This window comes from Miniopterus schreibersii, assembly GCF_964146895.1.
Source record: "Miniopterus schreibersii genome assembly, chromosome: 1".
Lineage (NCBI taxonomy): Eukaryota > Metazoa > Chordata > Mammalia > Chiroptera > Miniopteridae > Miniopterus > Miniopterus schreibersii.
The window spans coordinates 43815588-43841198 of record NC_138101.1 but is presented as its reverse complement, the minus strand read 5'-3'; the positions used below and the strand labels follow the sequence as shown (position 1 = coordinate 43841198).

Sequence of the window (25611 nt, the reverse complement as noted above, 5' to 3'; positions counted from 1 at the left end):
TGGCTACTCAGGACTTCTTGTTGGGGTCCCCAATGGGTATAGGAGAAGCCCAGAGGCAGGAGGTCCGCTGGGGGTGCTCTGTATTGCCATGTCTCATTCATTATGGCATCCCTGGCACAAAGGACCCTCTTACTAAATGTCTGTTGAACAATGTCTCTTCTCACCAACTACTCTTTAAAATTTACAGTATAAACTCTTTTAAAACTTAGCATCTCTCCTATAGGACATGAAGTAAACTGGAATCTGATGTTCTAATGACTAATTTGGGTGCCTTCATTTTCCTTACTCTGTATCTTGAGGCTTTTTAGGGAAGACATCGCTAAAGCTTACAATAAAAGTATAGCACTTATTTTTTAAGATCCAGCCCAGTAAACCTTGGTGCAATGTATTTAGTTTGTTTAATCTCCTTAGTTTACGGGAACCATACTTACACCGTGCATGCTTAAAGGTAATATTTGAGTTAAATGCCTGCTTAGCTTGGTTGAGAATGCTTCTCCTTGGTGACTGTTTTGTACTTTTTCAAGAACTAAGAGTAGGATAAAAAAGATTTTGTTTGAGTCTCTTTGATAATAGAGTGAGAGGCAAGCATCTATTGGTATGTGTCCAGGAATCCTGATATATAAGAATGGAGTTTGAGAACAATTAGTCTCATTTTTTCCCTCCAAAGCATTATTTTTATGTGGTAAAAAACATAACATAAAATTTACTAGTTTAACCATTTTAAAGTGTTCAGTTCAGTACTGTTAAGTATATTTATGTCATTGTGAAACAGAACTTTTTCATCTTGCAAACCTGAAATTCTGTACCTATTAAGTGATAACTCTTCTTTCCCCCGTCCCCCAGCCCCATCGACTATCTTTCTACTTTGTTTCTATAAATTTGACTTTTTTAGATACCTCATATAAGTGGAATCATAGAGTATGTCTTTTTGTGATGGGGTTATTTCATTTAGCATAATATCCTCAACATTCATCCATGTTGCAGCATGTGTCAGCATTTCCCTCCTTTTTTTTAAGGCTGAGTAATATTCCACTATATGTAGAGAGCACATTTTGTTTAGCTGTTACTTCCACTGATGGGCATTTGGGCCGCTTCCACTTCTTTGCCATTGTGAATAATGCTGCTATAAATATGGGTATGAAAATACCTCTTCAAGACACTGCTTTCAATTCTTTGGGATATTCAGAAGTGGGATTGCTGGGTCATATGGTAGATCTATTTTTAATTTTTTGAGGTGTCTCCATACTGTTTTTCATAGCAGTTGCAGCATTTTGCAATCCCAACAGTACATAAGTGTTCCAATTTCTCCACATCCTCACCAACACTTGTTCTTTTATTTATTTAAAAAAAAAAAAAGTATTTATCTTAATGAGCCTAATGGGTGTGAGGTGGTATCTTATTGGGGTTTTGATTTGTATTTCCCTGATTAGTGATGTGGAACATCTTTTTATATGGCTATTGGCCATCTAACTATCATCTTTGGAGAAATGTCTATTCAAGTCCATTTAGTGATTGAGCTATTTGACTTTTTAAATATATTTTTTAATTGATTATAGAGAGAGAGGAAGAGAGAAGGAGAGGGAGAGAGAGAAACATCGATGAGAAAGAAACATCAGTTGGCTGCCTCCTGCAGGGCCCTTCCTGGGGATCTAGCCTGCAACCCAGGCATGTGCCCTGACCAGGAATTGAACTGGCGACCGCTTGGTGCATGGGGTCATCGCTCAACCACTGAGCCACACCAGCTGGGTGAGCTATTTGCTTTTTGTGGTTGAGTTAACCCTCACCTTCAACGTCAGACCAGGTGTCTTCTGCCAGGGCTCTAGTTCACTGTTACTTTTCCTTTGTCTCTAGCTTTTATTAATGCACCCAAACTAACCAAAGTCCTCAGCCTCACCCTGAATACTTTCTTCACTTTAGGCCCCGCTACAAGAGCAAGAGCATGCGGCTGTGGAAGGCTGCTCTGGGCAGCGAAGGAGGTAACGGAACACCCCCTTCCTGCCCACGCCGGCTGCTCCTAAGGGATAGCATGAGGTTAAATTACTGAGAAGGTGAGGAAAAGGGGGAAACAATGACTGAATGAAATGTAAGAAAATTTAGGGAGCTGGCTTGAAAACATGGAAGGTAGTAGCGGGAGCTTAAATGCATCACTATTAGTAAACAGACTATAGCAGCTAGCCCCATGACGCTGCGCGAAAACTACACACACGCATGTGGTTCAGGGAAAACCCTCTTTGGAATTTTCTACTTACTCAGTCCATGTAACTAGTTCAACGATTTAAATTCTAAAAAATTGTCCATTATATTTTTCTAGCTAGGAAAAATGATTGTGATGATTTTTTAAATGACTTTCCTGTTATTTCCTCTCCCTCAGTGCCTAAAAAGTATGGTTTGGGAGCTTTATTTTTTACTTCGGGTGCGTCCTGTGAGTTTGCTCACTGCTCTCCGAGCACCTCAGTCACCAGGCCACCCCTCTGCGCACAGAACTGGCCGAGATCATGGAGAGAGGCCCCGAGTGTGAGAGCACAGGGTGAGCAAGAGGAGAGCAGACCCAGGGACGATTCTCACGCTAAACTTAGCAGAAGTCAAACAGTGCCCTACCAGCACACATTCAAAGCCTATTCTGAATAAGTGTCATTCTCAGAGAAAGTCATCTATAAATAAAAAAGCTCCCCACGGCCTAGACAGATGGGGAAGGCAGCGCAGGACGCAGTGAAAACAGCGTAATATCACATTCCAGTTTCTTGTTCAGAGGCACAGAAACATTGAGCTCCAGCAGCATCCATAAGGCAGAGGGCTTCAAACATACACAAACATACCTGGACCCGGGGCCAGCCAAGCAACATGGATCCTTCACAAGACCAGAGCCATTGTTCCCCCCCAAAAGCACATCCTGGAACACAAGAAAGGCGCAGCATTATTACCGACGCATTTACCGAGGGGGCGGGGGCAGGAAGGGGCTAGGCGAGCTATTGGAGGCTACTGTCGTCAGGCACCACGGGGCGCTCTCCTTACTGCCCCAGGTCACCCTCAGAGCCCCAGGAAGCACTGTGAATCCCCTGCGAGGCGGAGGAAGGCGGCCCAAGGCCTCACCTCCCCAAGGTCACAGGGTCAGGGCTCGGATTCCAACCTCAGTCTGTCTCACCAGGTGCCTCTCCTAACAAGGGCATTTTCTAAGCGAGAGAAGTCTGATAATTATCTCCGAGGTTCAAAACAGCCGCTCTCCTTGAAATATGATGAAAACTGATTCAAAGGGCCAACCTTTTGAAATAGCAGCAGGGAAATACAGGAGTTGACAGGATAGTGCATGGAATTTAGCAAAAATCTCCGATGCTTTGAGCTGTAATTCCAGAGGATCTGAATCTGACGTGTAATCAGGTTGAAGTATGTTCCCGCCGGGGAAAGGGTTTCACCCATGTGTAACATCAATATCTCTGGGCCTTGTCAGGCGGTCATTACTTGTTTCCTTTTGCTTTTAATAAGGGTATTATTGGTTTCCTGAAAGGGTCCTAGGTCAGTTTTTGACAGTGTAAGGTTTGGCCCATGTAAATAAGTCCCGGATGAAGACAATGTTGCTATTGATGATAAAACACTTAACTCTCAATTATTTATGATAGTAGGAGAAAGGTAGAAAACAAAAATTAAGTCTATACATTATCTCTAAGTTTCAGCAATTATTTAATCACTTAATCTGTCCAAATATCTAATTGCTTTCCACCCCCTTTTCCTCCCCCAGCCAGTGGCACAGGTACTAATAAGTAGTAAAAAGCCAAAGGCAGTAGGCACAAAGGAAAAACAAACACCTGAATATTGTTAGTAACTGCAGCTATCCCTTACTGGGCATTTACTGTGTGCCCGACACTCTGCTAAATCCCTCACAGTCCTCAATTTATGAGCCTGGAGTTGCCTTAGGCAGGACGTTTCTCCTGTAATTTAATCTATAGCAATGGGGAGAAGAGAGGTAATTGCAGCTCAGAAAGGTTAAGTATTTTACCCACCCACCCAGTTCAGTGGGCAGAGGAGCCAGGATTCAAACCATGATCTCTTCAAAACACAGGACCTTTCTTTGGAATTTGAGCAAGCTGGGTGGTAGCTGAGTGGATGCAGTCAGACACCAAGGCTTTGAGAGAAAGGAATACTGGACGCCTCTGATTTGCTCAGTGACCACTACAGGGAATGGGAATTCCTGCTCTCCAGGAAACCTTACGGTCCTTTTAAAGTCCTTCCCCGCTGCACCACCCCCCCCCTTGCCGTTGACGTGAATGTGCAGCTTTGCCAATAATTAATTGGGAAAGCCTCTCGGTCCCCTTTAAGCTCCTAACCCGGTGTGACTTTTAAATATAGTTTCCCATTTTGTTATTTCCTTTGAATTACAGTATGAGCTTCAGTTGACATTTATGTGAGTATGTGTAAAATAAAGGAGTTAGACCCAGTAATGGTCTCTTATGAGAACTCTCTAAAGATGCCTGCCTATCAAAATACCATGTGGGCAGAAGGAAATGCCTTCCCAACCTCGTGAAAGCCAGAGGAGGTACATTTCTGCTGCATTTACTTGCTTTGCTTAGGCAAAGAAGAGCTGATTTTCTATAGCCTGGTAAGAAGTACATCAGTTTCTGCAGGGCCCTGTACTTACGGGGCAGTTTAGAAAAAAAGCTATGGGAGGAATACCAGGTAGAGTTATACCAAAGATACTTATTAAATGTCGGTTTGTTTTTGTTAATTATCTCCGACTTCTAATGACGGACTTACTGGTTTTTATTCTTCATGAGGCATAGCATACTTAAAACTGTAGACCCAAAGCCTGTTGAATCCCAATCCTCGCTCTTGCTTTGGGTTCTGAGCTAGAAATCCTAATATTGCTGTGACCAGTGAAACGTGAAGACAACCCTGTTCATCTACTTTGGAATGTCAGTTCCAAGTGTCTGCTAAAATGAATTCAAAATCCATTTGAAAAATCTTAAAATGTTATTAAAAAGGTAGATAACACTGACGAATAAATGTTACAATGAAATCAATTCATTGGCTGAAGTTTTACATAGAAGATGTTTAACTCTCACTTCCCTACTTGTCCCCCAGCCTTTTTTATTCAAGGAGGCAGCACTGTAGTAACTTGAAGACTGGAGGCAGAGAGTGTGGGGGTCAAAGCCTTGTTCCCACTACCTTGGGCAAATTTCTTACCCTTTCTGAGCATCAGTTCCCTTATCTGTAATACAGAGATAACAACTGTATCTAACTCTTTGCATAGATGTAAGAATTTCGTGCTTATAAAAAACACTTAGTACAATGACTGGCACACAGTACACATTTGATTATTAGTAGCGATTTGTAATTTTACATTTTGTGGAAAGTTGATTCTGTTATTTATCCACAAGCTTGAATGGGTGCTTGCTGAGAGGTGCTTTGAAAAATGATTTACAAGCTGCATTCTCCAGAATCCAACACTAAGGTTCCACGCATTGAGCCATTTCCTCAGCAATTAAATGTTTGGCGTGCCATCCCATGGTGAATGTGTTACATATCAGAAACAAAGGTCTCTGAAAATCCAGTGAGAACCAGAGAAGCCTCTAACTCAGCATCTGGAAAATAAATTTCCCCACTAGGAATCTTATTTCTTCACAGGTTTATTTTTATAGCCTCTGCTACATTTTAGATCTATGCAATGAAGAGGTGTAAATTTCCGTCTTGAAGGCAGAAATGTTAGGATATTTTTCTGCAGGACCCAGCTCCTTAAAAAAGGTTAAGTTTGTTCCAAAGTCTCTAAAAAGTAGGAAATAGGCAAGAATTTGTTGTGCCCTTCAGCTCCATTACTACTAGCCATTTGTTCTGCAATTGCACCTTCGAAATGAACAGGAATTAAAGGCGAGGTAATGGGAGGCTGTGTGTTTCAGAGCGGACACAGCTGGCGAAGGAGAGGCCCAGGCTGCTGAGCGTCTGAGTAGGTCTCAGGGTACACGGGGTGGCAGCCTTCTGCAGTTATATTTCAGGCCCAACAATAATCAATTCCATAAGCAGAGGAATTTATTTCCACGCTGACCTTGTTTTGGAGGCAGAAACTGTCCTCACAAACTTTTGAAAAGGAGCTGAAATCCCTGTCCAAAGCTTGTAAAATCCTGCTCTGTTAGCATCTGGCTGGAAGGAGCAAGGAGCATTTGTTCAGGATACCATGGGCTGAGCCAGCACCAGAAATAGACTTCATATTTTGGGTTTAACTCAGGCAGATGATCTCTATGGGGTCACTTAATTTCACAGAGTTCTCTAATGCTGAGATGAGAAAAATTATTATTTAATGCCTCCACCAAAGCTGAAGGATAATGGTGAAGTTCCTGGATCTTTTTAAAAAAGAAAAGAATATAATATTTTAAATACCGACAATAATTATGTGGTGAGACTAGTTTTGATTTGTTTTTAACTAGTTTTACAAATAAGGTAGGTGATGGCTGTATGAAGAAAATGGATCAGACACTGCCAAGGACCAGGCGCCCGGGGCAGGCCGGGCCTGGCTGCGGGTGGGGGAACGGAAGGAGGAAACTCAAGAACACGGTCTTGGCAGAATTACAGTCTGGGGGACGGTAACCTATTTTCAGAATTTGTAGGCACAAAACAGCACAGATAAAGTATTTCATTTTGCAACAGTTTCCTCCTCTGGTATCATATTCCCCATATTAAATACTATCTAAAGAGGGTACTCTCTTTATTGAAGAGGGTGCCTAAGTAATGTTCTGTGTTTAGCTGCCTTTCTAAAAAGCGTTTCAAATAATATAAAGTATGTAACTGGGTTTGGAGGAACCTGCACCACCTGTGTTTTAGCTCTATTTCCCAGTCTGCCAGGTCTGAGAAATATTTTGTGGGGGGAAGGCGAAGTAACATGCGCGCCTGGTTCCCCAAGAGAAAATAATGCCATCTAGTGGTGGATGAAACAACAACAGTAACAAAACGGGAGGAAGATCCAGTTTTGGCCTAAACATTCTGTTTCCTTTAGCACATGAGGAGCAAAATGAAGAAAATGTTTGTTCTGCTAGGCACTACAGGACTGGAGCCCATCAAACTAGCTGCAATCACATGTTATGTGTATGGATTTGAAAGTTTTTTAGTGTCCTGGCCAGGTAGCTCAGTTAGTTAGAGCATTGTCCCGATAGGCCAAAGTTGTGGGATTGATCCCCGGTCAGGGCACATACAAAAAACCACCAATGAAAACATAAATAAATAAGTAGAACAACAAATCAATGTTTCTCTCTCTCTCAAATCAATAAAAAAGTAAAAGTGTTTTAGTGGTAGGATAAGGAGTGGAAATTACCTCTTCATTCTGACTGGGGAAAATGGCTTTTGAAGTCTTATGGAGGATTGCTTCTATAGATTTTTTTTAAAAAATTTTTTTATTGATTTCAGAGAGAGGAAGGGAGAGGGAGAGAGAGAGAGAAACATCAATGAGAGAGTCATTGATCAGCTGCCTACTGCACGTCCCCTCCTGGGGATCGAGCCCGCAACCCAGGCATGTGCCCTGACCGGGAATCGAACCCCGATCTCCTGGATCCTAGGTCGATGCTCAACCGCTGAGCCACACCCAGCTGGGCTTCTATAGATTTTTGTGTGTGCAAGTTTACATTGGGGAGAAAGTATTTCTGAGTATTCCTGAACAGGAAATACCCGGGAGGGTGCAGCATTTTCTCTCAGAAGGCTGTGTGTATGCGTGTTTCAGAAGCAGTCCTGTAAACAAACGTCTCAGGCAGTAATGACTGAATCTTTGTCTGAAGCTGATTCCTCTAAATACTGCGTCCCACACACAACCTCCAATCCTTGGTCAGCATCTGTCCTTGCCAGCCTGGTTCAAATCCCATTTCCCTCAAGAGAAGCTCTCCCAGTCCCCTCAGTTAGAACTCATCACTTTCCCTCCCGTAGCACTGCTCCCAAAGCCTTCGCCAGTTGTGTGAGTTTTTACATTTAAGAATACATTCCTTGCTTAGCTGTGAACTCCAGAAAAGCATGAGACTTACTTTCCTTTAACCCTGTAATACAGTGCTTTTCATACTAATATGCTCTACACATGCTTGCTGAACGACTGACTTCTCTGCCAGGAAAAACAGATTTTTGAGAAAAGGGAACGGAGGGGTGGTCTCACCTGTGCTAACATATATGGGAATTCCTAATATCTCCCTAGGTGGGAAGGAAGGGAGCCCTGAGGGAGGCCACTGACCTGCAGCGGAATGGGGAGCTTCAGGATGGGCTAAGAATTAGGGAAATTAATTGCCTCTTGGGAGTCAGAGTGCTCAGGTTCTAGTCCTAGCTCTGCCTGAAATTTCCACTGGAAAGCTCTTCACAATCTTTGCACAGTTTAGAGCCTTTATTAGAAAACCCTTTTATGTGAGAACTGAAATGTCTGTGATTCTCCTTTCCCACCAGGATCGTGCACAGAAAGAGCTCTGACGGGTCAGAGACATGGGTTTGATATGTGTAACAAACTCTACTGCAGGGGATTACGTGAGGATTAATGAGATAATAAATATAAAGCATACATAGCTGAGGGCCTGGGACTCAATAACCTTTCAAAGTCATTAACTTCTATTTTGTAAATGCCAAAGTCCAACGGAAACACAGAGGGGGTGCAAAGCTAAAATTTAAAACTCGGAGACAGCCTCTATTTCTTGAATTAAAAAAACAAAAAACAAAGAGCAAACAAAAAAGATAATCCCTCACTTTTCCTAACGTGCCCTGAGAGGTGAGTGACTTCCTAAAATGAGGTAATTATGTATAATGTCTGTTACACAAACATACACAGAGATACCTATGTAAGATACATGTATCTGTTTAAGACATCTATGCAGCTATACGAATATCCGCACTTTGCCTCTGTAAGGATACCAGATAGGGGCACCGAGAAAGAAATTCTCCCCTGAAAACAAACGCTCCTCTCCCGCATGAAGAGGGGCACTGCATGGGAGGAGGGGTCGGGGCAGCAACAGGCTTCAGGGCCCGGGCAGCCGAGGGCCCGGCGCGCTCACCTGGAGCTTCTCGTGGGTGGTGGGGGATGACCGCGACCTCGCGTGGACGGGCACCGCCAGGAAGTCCGAGCGCTCCAGCAGGTCCTCGGCCGACTTGGACTTCCCGGCCCCCCACGAGGAGGGCTCCCCGGGCGTCCTGCCCACCGTGGGGGTGCCCTTCGGCCCACCGCTGTCAGCGCCGCCCGGCAGCTCCCTCGGGGCCTGGTCCCCGCGTCGCCTCTCCCCCAGGAGGCGGCCGCCCGCGAAGGAGCCGCTGCGGGCTCGGGCCCCGCGCGCCGGGTCCCCGCCGGCCGGCAGGGGGGCGGCCTCCCTGCGGGGCTGCAGGCCGGGCTCCCGCAGCGAGCAGAGGCTGGCGGCGGCCGTGAGCGCGGGGCGCTCGGGGGCGCCGGGCTGCGGGCGGGCGCCGTGGGCGCGCTCGCGCGGCCCCGGCTCCGGGGGGCCGCCCCCCGCCGTCGAGGCGGGCCGCCGGCCGGTCTTGCGCTGGATGTAGTCGGCCAGGGCGCTCTGCTGGAACTGCCTGAGCTCGGGCCCCGACAGGCTGAGCGTGGAGCAGGCCCGGCCGTCCCGCTCGAAGACGCGGCGCCGGTCGGCCACCGTGCTCTCGGCGACGCGCAGCCCCTGCGGGCGCGGGCCCGGGGGCGCGGGCGCGGGCTCCTCCCAGACGCCCACCTCGTTCATCTTCTCGGGCTCCGAGTAGGAGCGCTTCTTCTGCTCGGGGGTCAGGCGCCGGCGGGGGCCCCTCCGGGCGGCAGGGGCCGCGGGCCGGGCCGGCTCGCCCTCGGCGGGGGTCACGCTGTGCCGCTCGCGCGGGGTGTGCGGGGAGGCGCCGGCCGCGGCCTCGGGGCTCCGCAGGCCCACGTGCGCCGAGGCTGGGCGCGGGCGCCAGGGCCTGGCAGCCGCGGCGGCGCCCGGCTCGAGGTCCCGGCGCTGGAAGGAGGTGGCGCCCAGGACGCGGGACTGCGCGTCCTTGATGCTGTTCCTGTAGGCGCGGGTGAACGGGGCGTCCAGCGCCGGGGCCTCCCCCGCCGCCTCGCCCGGGAGCTGAAAGGTGCTCTGGCTGCGCAGCAGGCGCGCGTCCCGCCGCGGGGGGTCGCTGCCGCGCACCGGGGGGCCCCTCTTGGGCTGCTGGCCGCCGGGCTGCCAGGAGACCTCGTCCAGCTTCGGCTCCCCGTTTCTGAAGTGGTGCTCCCCATCGCCTAGGGGTTCCGTGGGTTCAGGAAAACGGACGCTGGCCCTGGTCTCCTGTAAGTCGCTCCGGGAAGGGCTGGGAGCCGGGGCCGTCTTGATGGGCCTGTAGTGATGGCCATTGACGGAGCTGCCCAGGCTCGGGGGCCTCTGGCGCCCCTGCTCCCTCTGCTCGATCCTGGACACCTGCTCCAGCACCGAGCGGGGCGGCTGCCCGGGCTGCAGGGCGCAGGGGCCGCCGGGGCCCGAGCCGAGCCGCCGCCGGCCCAGGCTGGACGTCTGCTGCTGGGCGGGGGAGGGCGGCGCCTCGGACCCTGGGCCGGGAAGGGGGAAAGAGGCCACAGCACCGCCTCTCCCCTCGGGCCTGGGGTAGGAAACCGGCCTGTCCAGATGGCTCCTGTGATCCGGAGCAGCTTTGCGCCCGGGGCCCTCTGCCTTGGGGCTGCCGCCCAGCTCCAGGACGCTCTGCCTTCTGAGGCTCTCAGGAATGTTCTGAAGAGAGGAGAAGGCGGCCTTGGTCTTCCCAAAGCTGCTAGATGGGCTCTGGCTTAGGCCTCCCTCCAGCCCCTGCGGGAGGTTGGCATTGTGGTCTTGGAGGCCGCCCTCCCACAGCTCCCAGGGCCTGGAGGGTCTCTTGTCTTCGCCCACTTGCCAGGCCTGAGCCTGAGGGGACTGGAGGCGGTGGCAACTGGAAGATGGTTTGCTGCTGTGGGGGCTCCTCCTCTCACTGGGATGTGGGCTGTTGCCTTGGAGAGGGGTGAGACACTGCTTCAGGGAGGAGTCCTCCTCATTTTCAGGCACTGAAGGGAAATGGACTTTGTAGGGGACACATTTGGCTGAAGTTTCAAGTGTTCCCTCTACTGGGGACAAAGATTCATGTTCTAGGGGTTGGTGGGAGGCAAACCCAGGTCTGCTGGATCCATTCTGGTTCCCATTCTCATCTAGGACAGTCATCCTGTCACAGGCGCCCTGAGGAGTCGAATATCCACTCTCCTTGGCCAGCGCGGGGTAGAGCGTGCCATTACTACTTGTGGAGGGCTGAGGCACCTGGGCAAACTGTGGCTCCAGGGAAGGTACCGGGTAGATGCCAGTGGGCAGCAGAGGTAGGCCCGGCTGGGCCTTCTGGGTGTAGTGATGCTTGGGCTTCACCGGGGGGCTGCTCTCTGGACTCTTCTCTAGCACAGTATGGAGCTGCTCCTCTACGACGGGAGGTCTCAGGGCGCCAGAAGAGTTTGCCTGAGGCCGGCAGAACCGCTTCTGGTCAAGGCTAGACCAAGAGCTGGGCCGCTCTCTGTGCCGAAAGGCTGCATAACTGTCACTTCGAGCTGGGGGCAGAGGGGCGCCCACTTTAGGAGGCAAGTTGTCAATGGCAGACTCCAGGGGACTGGGACACTGCTGGCTCCAGGACGGAGACGGCGCTCCTCTGCCCCGAGGAACGGTATGCCCTCTCTCATAGCCCTGCCTGTCTGCCGAGGCGTGGGCCTCCCTCCCCTGGAGAAGCAGGGCTGAAGAGTTCACCTCATACTCTGCAGAGACTCCCCTCTGGGGATCATAGACCGTCTTGACGTAGCGAATGTCTGCCTGCCTCATCCCTTCCAGGAGGCCACCTCGAGCAGAAGCGGTGTCCATGGAGCCCGAACGCTCCCGGCCCGAGATGCCAGGGGGTGGGTACTCTAGGATGCTAGAACTGGTGGAGAAGGAGCTGTACGCCGAGTCTCTCTTGTTGTGGAGGTGGCTGAGCTGGTCAATGCTGCTGGTGGACTTGGCAGGGGAAAGAAGATGGCAGGCTGGGTATCCCCCGCTGGGCTCCAGGCTCTCCATGCTCCCCTGGGAGCTGCACTGGTCAGGGCTCCGCCTCAGATAAGCATGGTCATAGTTGGAGAGGTCACTTGTAGAGGAGCTGGAAGAAAGGAAGACAAAGAAGTCAGCACTACCGAGCTGTTATCACTTAGGGCTTAGGCACAGGACTCCGCTTATAAATGTACTCTGGTGCAAGATGTTTGGTTTTTGGAAGGCGGGTGAAAAAAGCCATATTTGGGCCTCGCTCTGCCTCCCTGTGCACCGTCACTAGGAGTAATTGCCCAACACTGTAACCTGCGTGTGCCTCTAATTAATCACCCAGGCTTGCACGGGGAGGAAAGGGGAGCACGGAAGAAGCCACGTAGCCTCCAGGCACAGGCACCACACTCACATGATTTGCTCTGTGCTAGAAATGACGGTATGTGCCAAGAACTGAGAGGTGCGGGAGGAAAGGTGATGGACGCTGAAATATTGTGTCTCTCGGGGCTGTTTGTGGGAAGAAGGGGAGGAGCTTAGTGACTAGGCACGTGAATGGATGAGGGAGACTGTGTGTGCACATGTATCTGTTTTTAGTTAATATCTTTCCTTTTTATGGAATTGAAGGCCTTGCACCCTGGCAACCTTCCTGGAATCTCAATTGTACTGGAGACAATTTGTTTGTGCTGAGAAAGCTAAACACAAAGCTGAATGAGAGGAATTAAGAGTCAGGAAAAGCTGCTGGGACAGGGAAGGAGAGCGAAGCTTTGTAAGAAGTCTCAGTGACGGAAGTCCATCACCTATGGATGACCTCCCGAAGCCCGAGCACAGCCTCATACATGTAGGAGGTAAGACCTCATTTACGAGCTCCTCCAGGTGGTTTTCAGAGCCTAGCTGGGGGAGGAGGGATGACTCTCACTCCTGGCATTGTACACCCTAGAAAGTTGCCTCAAAACAAAATTACTTATAATTAGCTTTAATTATAAACTCAGAATATACTTCACCTAGCATGTTGGGGAGGGAAGGGAATACAGGAAGGAGTAAGTGGTTCAAAAATCAAACAGCAGTCTCCATAGTTCAAATGTTTATGACTCACTGTTCTCTAAAGATGGGTAAATCACTAGGAGCTCTTGCCTAAGAGTTTCCATTTTTACATGAATAGGCACTTACTATTAATACTCATGGAGCTATTATTGTATATCTAGATCTCATGTTAGTAAATATGGTGTTTTGGTGGCTGAATATGTGATGATGCTTTATGGCTGGGCTGTCTCCAGAGTATATGGCAAGAGACTAGACGGACCACATTCTGAGTCAAAACTGGTGCTGGAATTCAAGGAAATGAAGACTACAATTTTAGCAACTAACCTCAAGAATGTAACTTTTCTATATCAGGAAAAGTCAGCTTACTGAATGGAGCATCCTGCTTTGAGAGAGACAGGTATGAAGTCAGGAGAGATAGGGAGGCAATAGCTCCTGAGCCAGCCAGATTAGTGCAATCAGCCCTGTGCTCATGGCATGGGATATGTCAATGCCAGATTTTACAAACCCCCCCCCCCATTCCCCTCTAAATGAAGAAGCTGTTTTAAAAATGCACATGATAAAGTTCAGTTGAGGATAATCCCATCTGAACCACTTATGCTTTCCTTTATCTCCTCTAAGAAGATTCAGAGCAAAAGCACTGAGCGGAAGTGGAAGCAGTAGATCCCATTAGGGCTGTTACACTCACCCATTCTATGTAGGTGGCAGACACTATTTAATCCAACTGCCAAGAATCTTAATAGTCTTTCACTGAGAAAACAATTCAAATCTAACTTAGGGACACACTTAAAAATTACAGTGAGTAAATGGATGGATTAACTGAAACACTCACTATTGAGTGGGAAGAGGTGCTAATCACTAACATATCTCAAAATATATGTGGTGTCTAGAAACATGAAATCACTGGTATACACATTTCTAGCCAGGCAGAGCAAGGCTAGAGTGGGTTCCATCTTGTAGCTAAAGGAAACTTCTCTCACTGAACATCAGGTGGAAAGCATCACACAAGGACTGTGAGGTGCTCTTCCCTGCTACCCAGGCTCTGTCCCTTCAGAATTCCCATTCCCAAGCTGACTGGGGAATATGACCAGTAACATATGCCATGCCAATGGGTGCCCTGACCTCGCCCTCTAGGAACAACTTCTCCCACCCCCTTCTGGAAGTAGTATTTTTTTTAAAACTTTTTTTTGTTACTCACCTGATATTTTTTCCATTGCATTTTTAGAGAGTAGAAGAGAGGGAGGGAGGAGGGAGAAAGAGAGAGAGAAACATTGATGTAAATGAGACACATCAATTGGTTGCCTCCCACATGTGCCCCAACCAGGGCCCCGGGATCTAACCTGCAACCCAGGTACGTGCCCTTGACCGGGATTCGAACCCATGATCCCTTGGTGCACAGGCTGACACTCTAACCATTGAGCCACCCTGGCCAGGGCTGGAAGTAGTCCTTCGGATACCTTTGCCATTCCTGTTTCCAAGGGGGCACTCTTACTGGTGGGTAAGAACTTGGAACGAAGGTCTTCAGTCCTATACAGACAGCCTTACCCTCAAGATGAACGCATCAGAGTTCTCACTGCCGTCTGGCTACTTTTCCAACCTCACTTTCTATCGCTTTCCTTCTTGCTCACGGCACTCCAGCGTGGCGGCTCATTACTAACTGAAATCCATGAAATACAGTCCACCTCAGATCTCAGGGCCTTTGTGCTCACTGTTCCCACCACAGAGTGCTCTCTCCCTGGCTCACTCCTTCCTTTCGGTCTCTGCGCCAGAGCACACCTTCCCTCCTTGCTCCGTCACACTGCTTTCTTTTCTCCAGAGCACTTACCATGCTTGACATTACATAATATCCCTTTGATTGTATGAAAGAGACTTCAATCAAAGCAAAAATGAGACAATGTTTGGGAATTCTGTGGTAGATACATGGCGTTCTTATGTTACTCTCTATTTCTTGTGCTTAAGGGTATTTTCTACATACTTTAGACCCAGCAAAGAGCACAGAACAACTGCATGAAGACATCTCCTAAAGTGTGTTTACAGAAGATTAATTCCTTAGATGATCAAATATGTTTCAAAAATACTGGGCTAAATAAGTTAAACAATTTTATTTACTGCAAGACATCTGAGTCTTCAATAAACTATTGTTCATGGGATGTTCTGAAAGGAAAACATGCTAAGCCTGCTGTTATCTAAACTTATTTGGCCCTAAAAACTTCTTCCAAGGGGCATCTGCTGGGTTATTACTCCATGGAGAACACCTTGGGAAACAAATAAAATTACAGGGTGGGAGCTTTTTATGCCTTTTTCATCTGAAACATTGTGGGTACTCAGGGGGCATTTGTTTGGGTGAATAAACCAATGGGCAGGTACAGGTCCCAGAGTATTGATACTGTTATTTCGTCCTCTTAGGGGACTGGGCTACGAGACTTTCCGCGGTCCCTTCTAAAGCACTCCAATTCTTTAGGGCTGCTGAGTGAGATTTCTGTGGGACAGCAAATGACAGTGATGAGGGTCTGACCCAGAGCAGCAGAAACACAATGTCAGCGAAACCCCAGATCCGAACCAGCTTGTGAAGAGTTAAGTGTTCAGCCTCGGATTTCTCCCTCCCCCTCTCTGGAGCTCCCCCATTCTCCAGCTTCCTAAGGGGAAACAGATGCGGAAACTTAGGCGAGACTGGGCTGCCTGGAGCTAAAGGGGGGCCGTGGGAGGGATGCCGACAGACTGACTGGGCACAAGAGACCGCTAGGTGCCACTGTGCTCCTCAGAAACGCACCTGGGGCCTCCCAGGCCACAGCTGCCCGGGCCAGCCCCTCGCAGATCAGAGCTGGGAGCGAAGGCCTCTGCCAGAGCCGCAAGCCCCAGGCAGGCACCGAGCAGCAATCACGGGTGATTTGTCTGGGGTAGGAGAGAGTCCGCATGCGCCACATGTGGGGTAACCCGAGCTTCCCTTTCTCCCTCCGGACCCCACACAGTGCTTTCGGGCTGACAGTCATTGTGCCGGGGAAGCTGTTCTGAAGGGTGAATCAGAGGAGCCGGGTGGTGGGTGCAGTAGGGGCAGACCCACCTGCCCGAGCCCCTCTGGAGGCTGGGCTGGGAAGCAGGGGGCGGAGAAGCGGCCTTCAGAATACTGCACTCGGAGGTCAACTCCACGGGTCTCCTGAGGCCCCCTGGAGCCCACCGTAGTCACTGTAAGCAGTTATTCTAAGTAAGCACCAGATGCAGCAGTCTTATTTCTGCCTTTGGGCCAGCGTGTTTTTTAGGTTGCAGTGTGACTTCAGATTTAGGGCCTCCTAAGGTTAGGGGTTAGGAGGCTCCAAGGGCCCCACTGTTTAGGGCACTCTGTCGACACACACTTGCATTTTATTTTATTTTAATTTTATTATTAGTTTTTTTTAATCTTTACCTGAGGATAACTTTCCCATTGCTTTTTATTCTTTTTTTTTTTTGGAGAGAGAGTGAGAGAGAAACATCAATGTGAGAGAGAGACATTGATTGGTTGCGTCCCACATGAGCCCTAACCCGGGCCAGAGACAGGGCCTGCAACCGAGGTGCGTGCCCTTGGCCGGAATTGAACTTGGGACCCTTCAGGCCACAGGCCGACACTCTAACCATTGAGCCAAACTGGTCAGGGCCACACTTGCATTCTGTAAGCGTCTGCTGGTTTATGCCATTAACCTTGAGGTTCATTACCAGGTTTTACTGTAAGTCTTCAGCCTTCTTAGTGCTTATTATGTTCCAGGAATTACACTAAATGTTTTACATGCTATTTTGTTTAATCTTCACTATGCTCTGTTAAGATACATAGTATTGATTTCATTTTACAGACGAGGAAACCAAGATCAGAGACGTTAAACAATTGGCTCAGGCTCAGGCAGTAGGAGGTGGAGTTGAGATTTAAACCTACGTCTGACCCAAGTACCTTAGCGTGATGCCGTCCTTCCTTCACACCGTTAGCCCCACACACCTAAGCTTTAAAGGCCTTCGACACCTGCGTGCAACGCGCAAAACCACTGTGCCTGGTGCAGGGTGGGCCCTGCAGGGGACCTGTTCTCCGGGCACAGATGGCTGGGATGGTGAGAGTGAACTCTTTCAGGGTTACTGGGAGGGACGTGGGGAAGGGAGAGGAGTGTCTGTGACGAGGAGGGTAACCAGGATATTCTCTCTTCCTGTGGTTTGACGCCTGCCCTAATAGGCCGGGAGCCATGCCCAGGGAGAGGTCTAAGATTTAACTCTTCTTTTGACCAGACATGAGTGTTAAGGGTTCTGAGTCCTGGCCTTGCCAAATGCACAGCCGTCATCTGTTAGTCAAGCCGTCCTTCCAGAAGCTGCCCTCCACTTCCCCACATCAGCACTTGCACCTCATGTCTATGCAGGAGCCATATTTCATGACCCTCCAGCTTCCCTGCCATCACCCTCAGCAAGCCCTTCCAAAGTGATAAAGCAACGGAGCCTGACTCTTGGGTCAGGAGATGAATTCCAGTCTGTGTGGGTTCAAGTCTGTAATAAGTGCAGGGGATGCTGACGCAGCTTTTGCTTTACTGTGTCTGGGCGGTCAGGTTTGGCTCCTTCTCCCAGTCCCTGTCATATCCGACTAAAGCAGAAAGGACATTAAGTGCTGACAGAAGAAGTCTGTCAGATTTTCTAGTGTAGTGTTGTAATGTGTCATTGAGAAAGGTCTGAGAACCTACAGACCCAATAAATATCTGAAATAGCTAGCCAGCGCTCAAAATAATTCTGTCCTTGCTCCACACCAGTCTGCCCGAGGATATCAATGAGCCATACACATGTCAGGAATTTCAAGAGCAAGAGGAAGGTAGTGGGGAGAGAGATTTAACACTCAGGGTGAACGGAAGGAAGTGTTCTCCAAACAGAAGAAAATGTTCTTTTGGGGAACAGGACACTTGAAGGAAAGAAACCCCTGGGTCTCAGGTTTGGCCACTTACCTGGAATGGTAGCCTTGGGGCCAAGGAGTGCCAATCGTGCCCTGAGATATTTGCATCATGCTGGCATTGGGTTGGTTCTCCCCAATTCTGGTTGAATGCCAAGAGTGCGGTCGGCCTGCAGGTTCACTGCGCCTGGGGAGACAGGGGGGCCCTCAGCAGCAGCCTTCTCAGCTGAGTCTCTTCACCAATGTGATATGCGTTTGGAAAAAGCCTCCCTCAGAGATTTCAAAAATCAAGTAAATAGTGGAAAGTAGGTTTTAGTGCTTATTTATCTTACTAACCAGTTATTCTCTGCTTTGCTAACATTTTAATTTTCATTTGGACACAATTTCAAACTCATATAAAAATGTAGCAAACTTACATTTGTGTGAAGAATTCCCACACAACCCTCGTGTACTGTTGGTAAGAACGCAAATTGGTATAGCACTAGGGAAAACAGTATGGAGGCTCTTCAAAAAATTTAAATCAGAACTACCGTATAATCCAGCAACCAACTTCTGGGTATATATTCAAAGAAATTGAAATCAGGATCTCGTAGCAATACCTGCACTCCCATGTTCATTGCAGCATTACTCACAATAACCAAGACATGGAAACAATCTAAATGTCCATCAACAGATGAGTGGATTAAAAAAGTAATTTAAAATGTGGTGCTATATATATATTTGATGGATTACTATTCAGCCAGGAGAAAGAAGAAAATCCTGCCATTTGCAACAAATTGAATGGATCTCAAGGGATTATGCTAAGTGAAATAAACCAATCAGAGAAAGACAAATACTGTATGATCTCTCACTTATATGTGAAATCTAAAAAAGACAAACTCAGAAAATAAACTGGTAGTTACCAGGTGTTGGAGGGATAGGGGAAACGGAAATTTTGTTCGAAGAGTATATAATTCAAGTTAAAAGATTAACAAATTCTGGGATCTAATTACAGCATGGTGACTATAGCTAATAATACTGTAACATGTGCTTGAAAGTTGCTAAGAGAGTAGAACTGAAATGTTCTCACCACAAAAAAGAAATGGTAACTATGCAGTGGGGTGGAGGTGGTAGCTAACCCTATGGTGGTGATTATTTTTGCAATTTATAAATGCATCAAATCAACACATTGCACACCTTAAACTTGCACAATGTATCAATGATCTCAATAAAGCTGGGGGGAAGAGAATTCCCACATCACCTTCACCTAGATTTCCTACATGTTAACATTTTATGCTTTATTAATTTAAAGCACACAAAGTTGCTTTGGTCTTTCTTGGCCTTGGTTTATCAATATATAAAGACAGGAGCACTAATTCTTTCCCACCTCCCAAGGAAAACGCTTCCTGGGGATTCTGAAGTCCTCTGTCATATAGCCTGATGCTGGATAAATGCTATTACTTTAATTTCTTGGTAGGAACTACATAAAAACCAGCAGCGACCTCGGTGGCAACACTGCTCCAAGCTCCATAAGCAGTACAAACAAGATGCTCTCCAAAATAGTTTCTCATTTGGCAAGTCAGTGACTTCAACTTCTAAACATCCTGCCCTTATAACACAAAGAATGGACAAAGCCAATGGGAGAAAGTGGGTGTCCCTCAGACTGCAAGACTGAAGAATGGATTTGGGACGGAGAATTACACTACTATAGAAGGTCAGAGTCCAGAGAGTGGCTGTGCTTTATTTTTGGCAGAAAAGTGAGGTGAGCTATCAGGCATTTCATGCTGAACACTTTTAACTGCAAGACTGTAGGGGAATTTTCCTGCAGTTTAGAAACACTTAGGAGATCCAGGAACCCACTTTGATATGTTGAAGATAAAGTTGCATGTCCATCTATTATTTTTCTATGAAAAAATAAATTGGCTTTTGTAATATAAATGAGAAATCATTCTCTTGATGCCAATAAAATTTCAGGTGCTAAGTACATCAGAGTAATATCAGCCCCGTGTCAGGAGACTTAGGTGCTCACCCTGAACTGGTTACTAGCCTGCTGCATGACCCTGTGTAAGTCACTCCCCCACCAAAAGCCTTCGTTCATCTAAAAGATGACATTAATCAAAGAGGCTGGGTTAACCTCATTTTAATGTGAAATAACTTTTAAGATAAGGAAACACTGAAGGACTTACAAGAGAGAATGATTTCAAAGACTTAAGTATATTTCAACTCTGAAGAGAGGTTATGGTGATAGGAAAATTGTTTTGTGGGATATAGACACATAAGATCTTCAGCAGTCAGTCAATAAATATTTATTGAAAACAAGGAGTCTATAGTCTTACCCACTCTGAATTTCCTCATCAGTAAAAGGCAGATTGTAACAATCTATTATTTTTAGTGTTTTTGTGAGATTTAAAAATGAGATCATTATAAAAGAGCTCAATAAATGTTGAATATAATTATCCTCAGTCATTCATTATTAATGAGCTGATAAAGACTAGAGGCCAGGGAGACGAGTCAATCAGAGAGATCTAAAATGTAGGACAGAAAGGGGAGAAAGCAGCTGAGTGAGGGGTGGAAGACAGGAGAACAAGCAGGGATTCTTGATGACGATGAGTCCGGTAAGATACTGAGGGTAAATACTGTGGCAGAGCCTGGAGGACCCCGGCCATGCCTGAGCGGCAGGGAGCTGCTGGGCACTGGCGGTGACAACTGGCCAGGGAGGTAAACACAGGCCAAGAGGGAACAGACCGTGCTCGCTTGGAAACTAGGAAAGAACTGAAGAGTATTCCCACAGCTGAGCTAAAGAGGGAAGTAGGGTGCAAAACCAAGAGACCAACAACGAAAGCCAATACATTACGATCCGTCTGTCTCCTTGCCCCCATAACTCCCTAATCCTTCTAACGGCCCAGGGAACCCATGCCTCGGGTTCAGCACTGCCCCAAAGGTGAATCCGTCCTGTTCTCAGAGGAGAATCGGGGAGCCCTAGATTAATGGCCCAGTGTCCTAGCAGTTTGGCATTCTTGCTGCAAGCCCGACTCTGACCTTTGATGCCCAGCTCCCCAGAGACGAGGTTCTTCAACCAGCTCTTCAAAGCCAGCCACCTCCCTCGAAGCCCAGTTCCTCACTGACTTAGACTCCTGCTTTATCATCCACTTAAATCCAGTGATTTGAAACCCTTCCTGGTGCCCCAAGCCCCTCTGGGGCTGGTACAAATCACAGGTCCCTGAGTCCTGGCATCAAACCCAATTACAAATGACTTCAAGTACTCAGTTAATGTTACTGATAATTATACAGGAAAAACCCCCAGCACTTAATAAAAAAAATAATGTCTCTTTCTCATGAGGCACCTGGAGACATTTCACATGGGTACAAATGAACCAAATGGGTCCAAAAAACATAAGAGAAAAGACAAACTGCCCGCTTCCCGCCCAGTGTTGGGCAGGCCCCTCTCTGTAGCAGGAGGCTGGTCCTAAACCAGGCACTGGCTGGAGAAGCTGATGGGCGCGGTGAAGGGCGAACGCAGCCTCGCACCTGGGTGATAACAGAGGGAGGCCCTCAGCAGCTTCATCCCCAACGGTGTCTGTCCAAACCCGGCCAAAAAGACTGGGGCCGATAAGCGTTTCCCACCGAAGGGAAACGGACAGGCCCCGGCAAGTTCCACGGCCTCCAGAGGACGAAGGTCCCGCTGCAGTCGTGGAGAGGACGCGGGAGAGAACGCTTACCGCACTCCAGCCGTCAGAGAAGCCCTGTGCCTGCAGTCTCAAGGAGAGAGGAGGCGAGGTGCCCCGAGGACAGTACAGTGACCCGGACCTCCCAGCAGCTGGAACACCGCCCCGGGAAGGACCGCGCGCTTTGCAGAAAGTCCCGAATCAGTGTCTGACATGCAAGGAGAGACTGTGCGCGGCCAGTGAGGACAGGAGCGTTTCTCCTGGGCGACGGGAAGGCAGCTTCTCTCTGCGCTTCGGAGACAACGGCAAGGCTGTCCTTACAGGGAAGCCATCCTGCCCTTTCCCGTTTCCTTCCCACTCACCCAGGACGTACAGACTCTCTGCATGTCAGCCACCAGCCGGCGCCGGGGATACAAATGATAAAGTGCCATCAGCCCCAAACGAGTCACAGGAGAGTGGACGCGGCAGCCGAGTAAACCGCTGACACACAGTGTGACTGGTTCTGTAAGAGACCCGGGCACGGGCCCGGTGAACGCAGGGGTGGTGCTAACTCGGGGGTTCGCTCAAGGAGCCTCACTTTTAACTAACTCACGTAAGACTTCTCCAGGCGGACGGGGGTAGGAGAAGAAAGGAAAGGCCACCAGGTAGAAGACACGGCACGAAGAATGCAGAGGAACGTGCCGGCGCCCAGCACGGGCGAGGGAGCCCCTGCAGCAGAGGCGCTGGGTAAGGGAGGCGAGGCCGGAGGGGCCAGCTCTCGCCGGCCGCCAGCGGGCCGGACAGAATCCCGGGCACTGGGAGTCACCAGGACACTGGCAGGGACGTCACTTCCGAACGTGAGTTTCAGGAGGGTGTCACCAATAACGGAAAGAATAAACTTGAGAGAGGCAAGACTGGCCGCTATGGCACTGGCCCGAGTGGGTGACACGGGATGGGCCCCAGGCAGCAGCAGCAAACTGGAGGAGGTGGTGGATCTTAAAGTCCCAGGAGGCCAACTGCCACCCGCCTGGGGGTGCAGGGGGTGCAGAGGAGCGTGTAGTCCGGGAGGAGGGATGGCCTTGTGTGTCTAGAGTGGTGGTATTATTAACCTACATAAAGCGCTGTTAGGTGGGGTCGAGGGGGAGTGGGGATCCTGACCGGCTCGCCCGGGGCATACGAGTGTCAGGTGGCTGCGCGGCGTCCGGTGGAGGTCACGGCGGGCAGCAGGGTCTGGGGGCTGAAGTCTGGGCTGTGCGCAGAAGGGCAGGAGCCACAACACACAAGGCCTCTGAGAACAGGCGTTTTGCTTGGGGAGAATGCACAGGGAGACGGAGGAGGTGGCGTGAGCATGGCTCTCCAGAGCTCTCACCGTTTAGGGGAAGGGGCGCTGGGGGAAAGCCCCGGGAGGCCTTTCCAGGGAGGCGGGAGGTAAACTGGGAGCGTATGGGGCGTTCGCAGGCCCCTGGGGGGGAAGAGGCGCCGGGGGTTCCTCCAGCTGCTGCGGGAGCTGAGCCTGCGTGCACGCGTGGCCGCGGGACCGGCCAGCCAGCGAGCCGGGCGCTGCAATGCCGGGCAGCCCCGCTGACGTGGGCCTTGTGAGTAAGAGAACATGGGGACAGCAAGGCCATTTAGAGAAACAGAAGCACCTGGCTCTGAAGGCAAGAGGGTGGCGGCTGGAAGACCGGAGGGTGGCAGGGAGCGGAGGGTGTTGTTCTGTTTTGTTTAACAGTGAAAGTATGAGCAAGTGTCTGACGGAGAGTGAACACGTGCAGCTGACCGCACGGGACAGAGAGGATGACTCGCCTCACGCGGCGGGAGGGACAGCATTCGGGCACCGGTGGAGGTGCAGCCTCCTGTGGGGTGAAGCGAGTCCCACTGAGATGAGCGGGAGAGGGTGAGGCCCTGAGGCTCACAGGGTGGGGGGAGGGAGTCCGGGGACTCCGCAGCCAGCCCTCTACTCTCCCGAGGCCTGGAGGAGGGACAGGGAGGGGCGATGGGTGGGCTGGGGCGCCAGGGGCTAAGTAAACGGACTAGAGGGGTTGAAGGGATTGGAGACGTTTGAAAGAGAATGAGTAGGATGCGGTCCCTGCCCTGCAGGAGCAGGCCTTCTGGCAGGGAGACCAAGTGAGTAATTCCTACAGGAAATAATAAATCGTAAAGAAATACATAAACCAGTGCCAAACACATGCAGAGCCAAGGCAGGAAACCAACCTGGGAAGCTGGTATCTGCTGGCCCTGGGGTGGGGTGGGATGGGGTTTATTAGGTTTCATCACAGGTCTGATACATTAAGAACAGCGATTTTGAAACAAATCAAAAAGTCCTAAAAAAAAACACCCAAACCAAAAACCAATCCAACAACACCCTTTCTTTGGGCCTCAGAACATATGTTGAGAAAAGGCTTCAGAGATAAATCTTTTGTTTTATAAGACTCTTCCAAATGTACAGTTAAATGAAAAAAAAAAACACCTGAAAAGATGATCTAAATACAGCCCAACTCTGCTACCTTGCTAGGGGGCGTATACGTGGGTACAACCTGAATAAAGAGCAGTTTGGCAGTACCTAGCACAAAAATCGTTTACATAACACATCTATCAAATGAAACACAACCTGGATGCTCATCAGTTCAAATAGCTAAGTCAGTGTGGTGCATCCACATAATGGAATATTTATGTGGCTGTCTTAAAAAATGGAATAGCTTTAGACATACTGATATGGAAATACCCCTAAAATGTACGGTTAAATGAGAATAGTAAGGTACAGAACTGTGTGTAAGTATCCTGCAGTATATAGGGAAAAACCCACATAATCACCTATATGTTTACTAATGTAAAGAATACTTCTGGGCCCTGGCCTGGAAGCTCAGTTGGTCAGAGCATCATCCTGATAGGCCAAGGTTGTGGGTTCGATCCCCAGTCAGGGTACATACAAAAATCAACCAATGAATGTAGAAATAAGTGGAACAACAGATCCATGTTTCTCTCTCTACCTACCCTTCCCCTACCTCTAAAATCAATTTTAAAAAGAATATTTCTGTAAGAATATTTGAGAAACTAAAAACAATGACTGCCTTGGGGGAAGAAGAAAACTTATTTTTCACTCTATTTCCTTTTTTAACTTTTGAACTGTGCGCCATGTACATGTGTTACCTATTAAAAAGCAAAGTATTTTTAAAATAGCCTTTCGTTTTAAAAATATACTTCATGAATCTTGAGATACCCAAAAAAGTCAAACAGCTGTTTATTGACTTTCTCAATGATGCAAACAATGTAATAAGCATTCCTAAAGGGCACGGCATGCTTTTCACATTTTGGGATCACTTTGATCTTAAGAGGATAAGGAAATATTCTGAAAAAGGACCTGACATCATGAGCATACCAGTAAGAGTCAGAAGACGATTTAATTTTTAAATGGAGCAAACTAAGTTTTGTGTGTGGGTGTCACTCAAACAAAGCCCTTTTGTTACATTCCCAACCACAGACAAGGAAGCTCTTCTGCGTGGGATGGTAGGCTGGTGGAACTGGAACTAGTAAGTGACACGATGTCCTTCTTCGATGATCTTGCCCTAACACAGAGAGACAGAATGCAAAGCATGTTTCCGAGAAATCTACAGTAAAGCAGTTCAGGCGTCAAGCAGTATTTGTCGATCACCTACAATGTGCCTCGCACTTGCCGAATTATAGTTGGAGGCCTGGGAGGTCACAGATGGTCTTGAGGTCATACTCTTGTTGGGGAGCCGTAGATGCAAGAAAAAGTACTAAACAGAATCAAGAGTATGACTCATTCAGAAAATATTTGAGTGTCTACTAAGTAAACAAGCGCCATGCTAGGCACTGGATCTTTATCTATAAGATACGGGACTTTTAATGAGGAAATGAGGTAAGTAAGAAAGATTAAGCAACTTGTCCACAGTGACCAGAGCCGTGGGGACCGGAGCTGATATTTACATGCGGCATCTGCCCCAGACCTGGGCTCTTAACCTCTAAGCAACGGGCAGTGCAATGAGGGCTGGACAGAGTAGGAAGAAGGCAACAAGCAAGAGACCAAATAAACAGGTTATTTTCATGCAATTATAAAGGTTCTGAAGGAAATAAAACTGGGTAATGTGAG

The 25611-nt window shown here is 48.6% G+C and overlaps 1 protein-coding gene across 7 annotated transcripts in view; it reads right to left on the bottom strand.

Annotated features, from left to right (window-relative positions):
* The window catches only part of SHROOM3 (shroom family member 3), a 270211-nt gene that overhangs the window by 21761 nt on the left and 222839 nt on the right, over positions 1-25611 (bottom strand). For 6 of the 7 annotated variants that reach the window (XM_081148819.1, XM_081148820.1, XM_081148824.1 and 3 more), the window contains 3 exons: positions 17936-18067; positions 8994-12078; positions 2817-2890 (listed from right to left, as the gene is read on the bottom strand). In XM_081148819.1, the coding sequence (XP_081004945.1) occupies positions 2817-2890; positions 8994-12078; positions 17936-18067 (3291 nt within the window). The remainder of the gene's footprint in view (positions 1-2816; positions 2891-8993; positions 12079-17935; positions 18068-25611) is intronic. The other variant, XM_081148821.1, reaches the window with a different exon arrangement.